Source organism: Cucurbita pepo, chromosome 19 (assembly GCF_057944985.1).
Source record: "Cucurbita pepo subsp. pepo isolate OVF chromosome 19, ASM5794498v1, whole genome shotgun sequence".
NCBI lineage: Eukaryota > Viridiplantae > Streptophyta > Magnoliopsida > Cucurbitales > Cucurbitaceae > Cucurbita > Cucurbita pepo.
In genome coordinates, this window is record NC_141816.1 from 9,406,345 (window position 1) to 9,418,372 (window position 12,028).

General features: G+C 34.5%; 2 protein-coding genes across 3 annotated transcripts; both read right to left on the reverse strand.

Annotated features, from left to right (window-relative positions):
• Positions 1–795: 795 nt before the first annotated feature.
• On the reverse strand, positions 796–3,735 carry LOC111781304 (WAT1-related protein At5g64700-like). Its single transcript, XM_023661816.2, has 7 exons — positions 3,490–3,735; positions 2,845–2,907; positions 2,646–2,762; positions 1,722–1,971; positions 1,483–1,641; positions 1,249–1,400; positions 796–1,146 (listed from the first exon to the last, which is right to left on the reverse strand). Exons 1-7 carry the CDS (start codon positions 3,660–3,662, stop codon positions 990–992), a joined length of 1,071 nt encoding a protein of 356 aa, XP_023517584.2. The 5' UTR covers positions 3,663–3,735; the 3' UTR covers positions 796–989.
• A 4,862-nt stretch (positions 3,736–8,597) lies between these two features.
• Positions 8,598–11,401, reverse strand: LOC111782255 (putative mediator of RNA polymerase II transcription subunit 26c). 2 transcript variants are annotated; one of them, XM_023663094.2, is made up of 10 exons: positions 10,326–11,401; positions 10,176–10,244; positions 9,996–10,078; positions 9,851–9,921; positions 9,699–9,748; positions 9,583–9,616; positions 9,368–9,492; positions 9,000–9,096; positions 8,739–8,899; positions 8,598–8,641 (listed from the first exon to the last, which is right to left on the reverse strand). In XM_023663094.2, the coding sequence occupies exons 1-9, from the start codon at positions 10,716–10,718 to the stop codon at positions 8,775–8,777; spliced, it is 1,047 nt and encodes a 348-aa protein (XP_023518862.2). In that variant the 5' UTR covers positions 10,719–11,401; the 3' UTR covers positions 8,598–8,641; positions 8,739–8,774. The 2 variants fall into 2 exon arrangements, with proteins under 2 accessions (XP_023518862.2, XP_023518861.2); XM_023663093.2 differs by having other exon boundaries at positions 8,598–8,899; positions 10,326–11,399.
• Positions 11,402–12,028: the final 627 nt, after the last annotated feature.

Here is a 12,028-nt window from a genome sequence, read left to right on the forward strand (position 1 = left end):
AAGAGAGTGAAGAAGATGATAATAGGGTTTTGGATTTTTTTTCTTTTTTTTTTTTTCTCCAAAATTGTAGGAAGTTGGATAAATTAGCTAAAAGTTTAGCTTTTCTAAACTTTAATTAAAGTCTTAAAGAAAATATTAAATTCTCAAAAAAAATATAAATTCCAAAAATCGGAATAAAATAAATAAGAATAAAATTAATTACTTTATGATTGTTAATCGACAGTTAAATTTTATATTTATATTTATATTATCATCCCATTCTAATAAACATTTGACTTTTGTTTTATAATCCTTTTTAAAAGTTGTTTTTCATTCTTAAAATTTTATTTATGTACATTTTTTAAAAACATGACAACCAAGTTTGACCTAGAATTATTGTAATAATAACAAATTTAAGTGTAATAATGCTAATTAAATCTTAGAAAAGTACTCAATCTACTCTATCATCTTTTCGAAACATTCACATAAACATCTTTTCATCGTTAAGATATTTTTATTTTTTCGCTACCCTATTTCTATAACAACTTAAATGGGACCACGTCATCATGAAAAACTTACGTGTCATCAATATCGCCACAGTGACCATATCGACATCCCTCGTTCTAACCATATCATCAAGTTTATAAATTTAAACCTTTTTTTTTTTACTTGTAATGCTCGAGTAAAAGAGATGTATATGAATGAATCGAAATCACGTCCAAATGATAAAACTTCAAAGTTAAGCATGATTTCCTAAAAAAAAAACATGTGAGTGAGGAGAAAACATGTTGAAAGAATCTATATTGGTCGAGATAATTCAATAATGAGTATAGATTTTCCATCATTAATCGATCGATCACTTATATAGTTAACACAGCTCGAGTTTAAATTTTTTATTAAGATGTTAGTTATTTAAAAGGTTTAATATCTCGAAAACAAAAAGAAAACCTAATGAATATCATGAAAAAGAGCATATAATCACACAATAAATGAGGAAATCTAGTCTTGGATTAGATTATTGAGGAGTTGACTTCAGCTGGAGATGTCAACTCTTCTATCTCTTTCTCTAGTGGAGCTGGTTGACTGCTTGAAGTAGCTCCAAGCTCTTTGTTTTTTCCCCACAAAACACTGTAAAGACTCATCACCAAGAAGCATGCACCTATTATACTGTCAAACCAAATATATTATTATTATTATTATTATTATTATTATTTTGAAATAGAATTTTTTTTAAAAAAAAAAAAAAAAGTCAAAATTGATCTTAATTACCTTCCCAAGTAAATTCCTTCCGACAAGATTAGCTGGGAACCAATGATTGTTGCTATTAAATTCAACGGCGTTGTCATGGCTTGAAAAACTGGACCCTTCTCTCTGATTACCCAACATTGCCCATTATTTGCAATTCCAATTACCAAAATGCCCTGCACCCCATGTTCATAACTCTTCTTCATATCATATAAACATCTAATTAAGAGAGCAAAGAAGTGTGTTTTTTTGGCTTACACAATAGAGTACAGCAAATAGCCTAACATTCCACCCCAATTTCCACTCCAAAGGGTCTCTTTCCATAGCTATGGCTACAACAAAGGACTGAGCCATACTCATTGCGGTTTGCGCGCACATGAACTCCATTAGGTGAGGGTACCTCTTTAAGAACCGAGCCTGCGCTTGAATGGTGCACCATTGTTAGAATTAGAAGGTGAGACATGAAAGTTTAGAGACTAAATTTGGTGGAGATTTACCTGGAGGACGAACCATATGCCCCAAGAGATACTCGTGACGAGGAGGAAGAAACAGCCGATCATCCATGTGCTTTGGGAGTTAGGAGGGTGGTGAGCTTGGGATTGGGCATGGTGGAATAGTTGGTGAGTGAAAAGTGGCTTCAAGTAAGGGCCTTTGTAGAAAGCAAGAATGGCTGCACCAGCCATGCATACCATTATGCCCACCACCTTTGCAATTCCTCCCGCTGTCTTTAAGTTCACCATCTCCATTCTGTGTACGTAAAATGTATGTCGAACTTATACGTGTATAAAACCTCTATTTAAATTGACAGTAACATCAAACGAAAATGTTGAGATCAAACCGATAGACCTCATTTTTCATTTTTTTTTTCTACTACTTATTTTGGAAGAATTATGCGTACACTTGAGTTAAGAAGAGACATATAAATGAACTAAGACCACTTTCGAATAAGAGTGGTCTTGAGGATAGAATGCCTAAAAAATGCTTAAAGAAAATGAAAGTTACTATATATATATATACCAACAAGGTGCACCTTTTTTTTCATATTCGTTTTCGGTAAGCTCAATCTTAGGAACTCTAAAGTTAAGTGAGTTTTACTTTGAGTAATTCTATGTTAAGTGACCTCGTAGGAATTTTTCTAGGATGCAATTGAGTGAGAACAGAACATGTTAAAAGAATTCGTGTTGGTTTATAGAGATAGTCTTCACTCTTAAGAAACGAGGAACGTATGATCATATCGTAAGAAATATAAGAAAATATCGGAGTCATCAGGTGTCGAATTTGAAATCCGAACCGTAGACGATGCCTAATTTTCAAAAAAGTGGTGTTCAAAAGTTTATAGAAAAATAGAAGGGAAAATAAAGTAAACGCAATTACTATAAATTCGTCATAAAATATTCATCATTTTTAATATTTAAAATGACCTTAATAAGACGGCGAAGAAGAACGTTGTGACAGGAACACAGTTAAATGCTGCAGCACCAAGAGTTGCTGACGTGTAATTAATCGCCATTCCATAAGCATCCAATGCAAGAGTAATCCTAAACCCATTAGATAATAAATAATAATAAGTCATCCTATTTCATAAAAATAATAATAAATAATAATAATAATAATACACACCCGATCGATGAAATGACAAAAATCTCGCAGAGTTGTTTGAAAGTCAATGGTCGCTTCTCCTTCCTTAAATATATCAAACAAAAAAGTTGTATTATTCTCGACAACTCTAAGAGCATTTAGAAATGAGTAAACGTAAAAGTACAAGTAGATATTGTTTGCTTTGGCACAAAACACGTCTACTAGAGAGAGATTTCCACACCCTTGTAAGGAAGGTTTGGTTCTTGAAAATGTTTGCTGAAACCACCACACCTAAATGGTGGTGAAAGTTCTCTATTTATAATCAGTACACTATAGAGAATGATGGTAAATTACAAATAATATGGAAAGAACAATAAAAGGAACTATCCTTAATAGTTCTCCTCTCCAACCGATGTGAGACCTTACAATCCAGCTCCCTTGGGCCCAGCGTACTCGTTAGCACACCGCCTAGTATCTGACCCTAATATCATTTGTAACAGTCAAACTATACCACTAGCAAATATTATCCGTATTGACCCGTTACATATCAGCATCAGTCTCACAGTTTTAATACATGTCTACTAAAGAGAAGTTTCCACATCCTCTTATAAGGAAGGTTTCGTTCACTCTCTCCAACCGACATGAGACTTTATAGTAAAAAAGAGAAAGAAACAAACTTTGACGTACCCTTTTAAGATGAAAGTGAGAGGGACCAAGACGATGGTACCGGCAGCTTGACGATAGAAGAGGAAGATGTAAGTGTTCATACCAGCAGCAAAGGCAGCCTTGGACATGAGGCTCATTCCGGCGAAGGTGATTTGGATGAAGAATGCAGCAACATAAGGCTTGTTTAAACCCATAGCGAATGATAGGTTGGTGTGTTGATCATGTCAGGAGGCCTTTAAATAAGGGGTGGAGGGGGAAAAGGGAGGTGAATGAACGCACTCAAAGTAATGCACTTTATAATTAATTAACCACTTAGCTTCTTTTGGGTTCTTTTTTGATGTCCTCTCGCCCTCCAAAGCAGGCTGAGCTTTGAAGCCGCCTGTTTTCCCTACTACTCATTGTGTGCCTAACACAATTCATTTTGAACCCTAAAACTTAATCAACCATTCATTCAATCAATCAAAAGTTGACTTTCTTCTTCCCATTCCCAATCCCATTTAATGAAACGGTAATAGTGAGTTGTAGTTAAGTGATCTCAAACTTCAAACACAAACACGTCTGTCTTGTAAACAGTACCATCCTAACAAAATTCATTTGATGGAGACATCTACTCACGTCTGGATAGAGGTGAAGTCGAGCTGGTTTAGATATAGTCTTTGTTGCATGTATGTATGTACTCAGTTCCTGGTAGGAGTGGAATTTAGATTCTATACCTGGTTGTTAAAGATATTTAGTAATAAATTATAGTTTACCATATATATATATATATCATATTTGATATTTTATTATAAGACAAATATCTAGATACTTGTCTTGTTAACACAGGTATCTTTCCATTTATTGTTATTTTCGTTTATTACCCTTTTCATATAATAAGATAACTTTTACACCATTTATGTGGGGTGGATTATGCAAACATTCTCACTGATGGTCCTGATATTCCTTTACATCTCATGCGACGTAGTCATCTTACCTACTACTCGCTTCTTAAAAGTAAAAATATCCACATAAATCAACACGAAGTTATATGCCTTGTTTTATATTTTGAGGTCAGAAGTTCGAACAGCTTCAGTTCCAATATATGCATCCTTTATTTGTTAAAAGTCATATTTCTATCCTCGTAACTTAGTTAATCAAATTAATTGGTTGTAATATGAGTCATTAGTGCACATAGACCATTAATAATTGCCTATTATTATTAAAGTGTAATTAATTAAAAGTTTACTTAAGGACTTGAATCTTCTTTTATCTTATACTTTTTTTTTATCATAATGAATCTTACTTGCTTTACCTTCCATTTAAAAAGACCTCGAAGATTAATGGTAATTTGATATATACGACGTCCTTTCGTGTCAAAATTTAGTGTAACTTATTGCTAGTTTGAATTAGTCAAGATATTCATAATTAGTTAATATTTTGAGAATATATTAGTTATAAAATATATGAATCAGTTAATATTTTTATCTTTATGATTTGATTTATTAGTTGGTAGCTAGTATTCTATGAATATGAATGAAAATTGAACGTTGGATCCCAATTCTATAACTTCATGTTGTTTTTAATAATATTTTCATATTTATTCACACTTTTGAGTGGTAGATATTGTGTCTCTACGAACCAACTATTCATAATTATATATTATTATATTAAAAATATCTTTAACACGAGTTCAAATTAATAATTTTTCATACGAAATAAACTTAATTTTTAAAAATAAAGAATAAAATCAGGTAAAGAAAGTTAATTTTTAAAAAATAAACAAAAGGAAAATGAGAATATCATGGAGATCCTTCTCTACCAAACTAAACTGATTAAAAAAGCTACCTTTACTTTGCATAACATTTGTTGACCAACAAATGCAAAGACAAAGATTTGTTGTCTTTCTTTTTAAATTGATTCTTTAACTTTCATCTTTTTTTTTTTTTTTAAAGTCTTTTCACTAATGGGTTTGATGGATCTCATCATGTTTCGAACTTATCTCCTTCCTTTTGTTTCTAATTCGTCCGAGTGTGAATGTGCTCGTTAAAGAACTTTGTGAGATCCCACGTCGGTTGGAAAGGAGAACAAAACATTTCTTATAAGAGTGTGGAAATTTCTCCCGTGAGGCTGATGACAATGCATAACAGGCCAAAACGGATAATATTTGCTAGCAGTGGGCTTGGACGATTACAAATGGTATCAAATTCGAGGGTTACAGAGAAGGTGCATAACTTAAAGTTATGAGGGCGTTAATTATTTTACAATAATTATATGCTCTTGGTTCATATGCTTTGCTAATAGGCACATAGATTGCATCAATACGTCATTCATTCACTAAGGAAAAGAGAAACTATATATTAAAATGTAAAGATATGAACTTTCACTATACAACAAACAAATATATAATAATACCATCAAGTGTCTATTTTTTATGTCCAAAACATTAACAACTTCGACCAAACAACTTTAGTTTATTTTCTTGTCACCACTAAGCAAAGTTGGTTAGGTTTAATCAGCTAACCTCTTAGAACATGAGCTTCCCCATGTTTTTTTTGGTGTCTTCCCCATGTTTTATGAATGTCAAAAACATTTACATTAAACTTTCTTAAACCATAAACAATAATTTAATCATATCTTCTAAGAAATTACATAAAAAGAAAAGGAAACTTCATGCATTATCAACGGAAACTCTCAACCAATTCTCAATTGTCGAAATTTGAAGAATATTACACATATCACAATCCCGCTAGTCTTTGGCCCATTACATATCGTTGTCAGTCTCATGGTTTTAAACGCGTATGTTAGGAAGAAGGTTTCTACACTCTTATAAGAAATGCTTTGCTCGATTCTTTAGTATGCAACTATATAAGACTCGAAATTGGCTAGCTTTCTCAAACATGGGAACTCAAAAACAACTTCTTTTACCAAACATTCTTTTAGAAAAGATGGAGACTTTACATACTTTTTTAAAGATGTATGAGTCGTGTATGAGGTTGAGAATGACTGAACTACTTTAAGAAAGTCGACTAGAAAAACAAGAACAAGAACAACGAAACTTCCTAACGTGGCTGCTAACCGAAACTACAGAGGTTGTTTACCCAATCTTTGTCATTTTTTTTTTTTGTGATAATGTTGGAGAAATGTTTTCCATGTTGCCGGCGGGCCATTGCATGTAAACATGGATTTTAAAAGAGGTTTACCTAAAAAAAGTTAGGAAGATTAAAGGGTTGGAGAGGAATTGAAGTTAGGGTGGTGTTCTAGAAATTGTATGGCTTAGACGTACCATTTTGCTATTTGTGAGATTCCATATCCGTTGAAGAGAGAAACGAAGCATTATTTACAATAGGGTGGTAACCTCTTCCTAGTAGACGTGTTTTATACCTGTGAGGTCGACGACATTCTTTTGTATTCCTTGCAACATGGTCATATTAGTTACTCATCGCTTTCAAGAGTGAATACTACACGCACTTAATTTTGGAAGGTGCACCTTGTTCATATAGGTAGTAATTTTCGATTCTTAGTCTTTCTTTGTTATCGGCTAATTCATTGACTCCTCTTTTATTCGAGTGTCATACTCGAAAAAAAATCATAGTATTTTTCTTATATTTTCCTTATTTATGAAAAATGTAATTAAATATCAAGTTTAAATATATATTTCTTATTTTATTAAATATGTTTCTAAAAAAACATATATTTCTTTTTAATTTAGCATAGAAAATTGTATTTAAAAATATAATGAAAGAAATTAAATTAAAATATTAAAAGTAAAATGTTAGAATATTGCTCTAAAATACAGTTACACCTTTTATTAATTGTTTCCTGTTGACTTTGACTGTACATTGTTCCTGTTACTTTCTCTGCTTTCATTTATAAAAAAATGGCAACTTTTTTTTTTGGAGTATTATCATTGTTTGGAAAGCAACTTATTAACAAAAACATTACAAATAGTCAACAATGGCGGCTCCAACCAAACCCCACCCACTACACTACACTACACTACACTACACTCAATTTGCCTCATAAATCTTGTGTTTTTTTTTCATTTCCATCCTCCAAATTCCTCATATTTACACTTCTCTTCCCAAATTTCTCAACTTTTCTTCATCTTTTCCCTTACCCAACAGCAAAAAACCAGTGAAAAGACAGCCATTTAGCTTACCCCTCTCCCATACTCCTGGTGTTGTTGTCTGTCATCCCCCACTTCTTTCTTTATCAGTCATGCTCATGGCTCTGTTGTTCTTTATATGCATTACTTACCTAGGAAAGAAACAGAGTAACTAGACAGTAGAAAGATCCTCTTACTGTGTGTTTCGATCCACTCTACCGCAGTCAAGAACACAAAAGCTTATTGTAAGATCCCACATCAGTTGAGAGAAGAACGAAGCATTTTTTTATAAGGGTATGAAAACTTCTACCTAGCAAAAGGGAAGCCCGAAGGGAAATATCCAAATAGTGGGCTTGGGCTATTACAAATGGTATTAGAGCCAGACACCGGGTGATGTGTCAACGAGGAGGCTGAGCAACAAAGGGGTGGACACGAGGTGGTGTACCAGCAAGGACATTGAACTCTAGACGAGAGTGGATTTGGGGGGTCCCACATCGATTGGAGAAGACAACGAGTGCCAACGAGAACGCTGGGTCTCCAAGGGGAGTGGATTGTGAGATCTCACATCAGTTGGAGAGGAGAACAAAACATTCTCTATAAGGGTGTGAAAACCTCTCCCTAGGAGACACGTTCTAAAAACCTTGAGCGAAAGTCAAGAAGACAATATCTACTAGCAGTGGGTTTTGACTATTATTACACTTTTCGGATAAAACATCTTGAAAGATCTTTGAACCTACCCCACACCCTTCAAAAGTAAAAGCTTTTTCCATGTAGAAAAACCAGCCTTTGTTTATGTTAGGCCAAGCCCCATGTTTCCAACAATATTATATGAAGCAAGCAAAGGGAAAGCACTTACAAGCCAAACAAACCAATCCCCATCCACATACACATCCCCCATGTGGCTGGCCCCCCACAACTTAAGTAACCTTTTCCTTTTCTAAGGTCAAAGGTGGGTGACTAATGATCCAAACCAGAAAAACCCCACATTGCATATAACAGGAAGCTTCAACATTAGCATTGCATATAAACACTCAGAGCTTCCAGATGAACAATATCAATAATAGCATTGCTTATTATAACCAAATTTACCTGAAAAAAAAGTAGATTTTGGTTCTCTTTTAAACTTAATAGAGAAAGTTAAAAATTCAATGATCAAATGATGTAAGGGATGATGATAACAGAACACCTAATATTGCAGAACATGTTGCTGCTTTGCCAAATATCACCAGTGCCTGCCTTGAGAGCCGCCGCCGCCACCGCCGCCGCTTTTATTCTTTGAGAAGAAGGTATTCTTTGGCTTTGGTAAGTCATGGATGTCCATGACTTGGATTGTTCTTTGCCTTTTAGCTTCAATAAGAGCAACAGACAAACAGTAATTAGTATTGATTTGTTCCTAAGGAATCAGAAAATGAAGTAAAAGGGAAGAAAAAGAAAGGTGTAGCCAAACCATTTTCAGCTTCTTTGTAATTCTCTTGAAGCCTTTTTCTAGCTGAAGCAAGCTTTTGTGAATCAAAAGTTGCTTCCTTCTGTTGTTCTTTATGTTTCTGCAAATAACACATAATAAGAACACCTTCTTAATGAAAATAAGAACTGGCAGACTGTAATGTAAGTAAGACCGTGCATATCATATCATATCATCTAGGACCTGAGAAAATTCAGACATACCACTCAAATTTGTCAAATTTCAACACAATTGATGCAGTTTGAGTTAAGTTTGTTATGTTTTCGGAAGCATAAGATTCGAAAGTTCAATTTTCATCCTCCATTTTTGGCAACCAAACATAGAGTTAAACGACTCTAATTTGGTTACCATACGTTTTGAGGAGTTAAAGACGACGTTGAAGCTGGTTGTGCTGGTTTAGGCAGAGCGTCTCGTCTTGGCATAGGCTTTCCTTTTGGTTCTGGCTCTGAGTTATTTCGATCTGACCCAGAACTTCCATCTAAGAACACAATGAAATCCATGGTAAGTAAATGATGGCAAATGAAACAAGAAGTTCGCATACGATTCAAATTCGATACTCGATACTCACTGTGTGGATTCGGAGAGTATGCGAAATCAGGAACCTATAAAAAAGAAGAAAGATTTCAAGCTTTTTCTACAAAGAACACAAACATCAGAATCATAAGATCAATGATTTCAATTCACCTGATGGTAACCATTTTGAGGAACTTTTTGTTGAGGTGAGTCGCCATCAGCTGTCAATGGCAGTAGAAACCTTTCTTAGCTAAACTTTTGAGTTCTAATCATGTCTGAAGGAATTGAATCATGAAGTTATGAATGATGTTCTTATTTGATACCTATTAATGAAGCTGGCTGCTCCCCTGGCTGATTCAACCTGACCCATTCATCCACAATATCCTTCCATTTCCTGATGAAGAACACACAAATGAGAAGAAATTCACCAAGCATCGGTCATGAATTCATATATAAATTGTTATGAACCTGACAAGATGTTTCACCAATCTACGAACATCATTAGATGAATGCTTCCTTAACCGATTCACATGCCTTCCAATATCAGTTTCCTATACAAAAACAAGAACAAGAACAAGAACAGGTAAGAAACAGAGAAGAAGAAAGCAACAGAACCCACAAATTCAAAAGAATTACAGCAACAGAAACCTTAAGAGCTTGGAATGTGATATCCATGTCTGCCAAGCTTTGAAGCAGATCAACCAAAGCATCTTCAGGCTTAAACAACACAAACAATCACCAAATTGGTAAGTTCAGAAAAGAATCCCCAAAGGCCAAACAATCAGAGAGGAAGAAGACCTGGTGAGGAATTTCGAGCTGCTCCTTAATGTCTAAAACCTTCTTCTGTTCATCATCAAACGAACCGCCATATGGGTCTACTCTATCGTCGTCCCCTTCAACTCCGACGAACTGCGGCGTCGAAGGGGAACCTTCCTTCGCCTCGGCGGAGCTCTGTTTGATTTCACAGCCATTAGAGCGACCATCGAGGTGACGATCCGTATCGCAGTTACGACATCGCGACGGATGCGAGGTCAACGTATAGAGCCTCCCGACGATTCCATCTCTTCGATTTTTCAATTGATTGCCGTAATCCATTGAAGCGACCTCCATAGCTGTATCGATGAAGGTCCAAACATCGACGCCGGCTGTATCAAGTATGGTCCGGAAATCATCTAAATCCAATCGAACCATTTTGTAAAGAGTCCGATTAGAATAATCAGCGATTGAGAAAGTTAATCCGCCCAATAAGAAGCAGCGAAAACGATTACAGTTTTAACATTCACTTCGAGACTCGGAGAAGAAGAAGAAAACGCTAGAAATTACAGAGAAAACCCAGTGAAGGAAAAGCAAAATCGTCATAATCCATTAGGAAAATTTTCGAAACAAAACCCAAATAACGCAGAACAGATCTGATTCGATCCTCAACAAAAGCTTCAACCGACCGTTTCAGGAATCCGAAAGGCACTGAAACAATAAATTAAAAAGAACCCACGAGGAATATTCCTTAAGAAAACGAGAAACAAACGAATTCCGCCCTCAAAATTACAGGTCGAGAAATTTCCCTTTGGGACTTTCTGGGTTAGTTGATCAAAATTTAAATTGTTACAGAGCTCCACCATGAAAATGAAAACCAAGTTTCTGAAACGACGGCCGGAATTTGATCGGAGAAAGGGAAAAAGAAATTGAGAGAATATGAATATTGTTCGTTCCTATTTCCAGATAGGATTTTCTTCCCCTCGGAGCTCTGAACTATGAATGAATTCTTATTCCGTTCGCAGTCATTGGCGCGTGGTGCAACCAATAAATATGAAAAAAAAACACTCCTTATTCATTCATTATGGCCCAAATCCACGCCCATTTATCAATTAGGGTTCATAAACTCAATTATAAACTTATTCATTGACTTAAAAATTCAAATAATTAAAAAATTTATAGACTCGATTACGTTCATGGGCTTCCCTGAAATTATATCGAATTGAATCGAACCTTTTTTTTTTTTTTTTTTTTTTTTTTTTTTTTTTTTTTTTTTTTTTTTGCACGAATCTACTTGTGTCCTATCACGCGAATTTATGAAAACAAAAAAGGTAAGATTAATCCTACAATACATCGAAGCAATTAAGGTTGTCTTGGCCCGGTGAATACCATCAAATTTAAGGTTGTCCCCTCATCTATATATATAGGTTGTGACATCGACGTCATTGTCCTCTTGTTAGCGTCTTAGTACCTTATATGGATTGTTTGAGCTCTTTAAAATTGAGTCTTTTTTGGCCTACGTGCATTTTTCACCGACACGTTGACATTCCATTAGTATTTTTTCAAGATAGTTAGGTTTAAGATGAATTTATTAAACCGTTTAATATAATTTACTAATTTCTTTCACAAATTTCAATTTGAGTATTAATGTCTCCGTATGAAGTAAGGTAAAATTTCATGCAATTTAGTAAACATAATAAAATTTTCATCCAACAAATAATTAGATTTTTTTTTATAAATGTCTACAA

Excerpts from the sequence above, each read along its gene's own strand:
- LOC111782255 (XM_023663094.2), bottom strand. The coding sequence starts at position 10,718 with ATGGTTCGATTGGATTTAGATGATTTCCGGACCATACTTGATACAGCC. Across the intron at positions 9,493-9,582 it reads ATACTCTCCGAATCCACACA|ATGGAAGTTCTGGGTCAGAT; the intron begins GTGAGTATCGAG and ends TTGTGTTCTTAG. Across the intron at positions 9,097-9,367 it reads CGTCTTTAACTCCTCAAAAC|AAACATAAAGAACAACAGAA; the intron begins GTATGGTAACCA and ends TGTTATTTGCAG.
- LOC111781304 (XM_023661816.2), bottom strand. The coding sequence starts at position 3,662 with ATGGGTTTAAACAAGCCTTATGTTGCTGCATTCTTCATCCAAATCACC. Across the intron at positions 2,908-3,489 it reads CTCACTTTCATCTTAAAAGG|GAAGGAGAAGCGACCATTGA; the intron begins GTACGTCAAAGT and ends GATATATTTAAG. Across the intron at positions 1,401-1,482 it reads TATTTGCTGTACTCTATTGT|GGCATTTTGGTAATTGGAAT; the intron begins GTAAGCCAAAAA and ends CATGGGGTGCAG.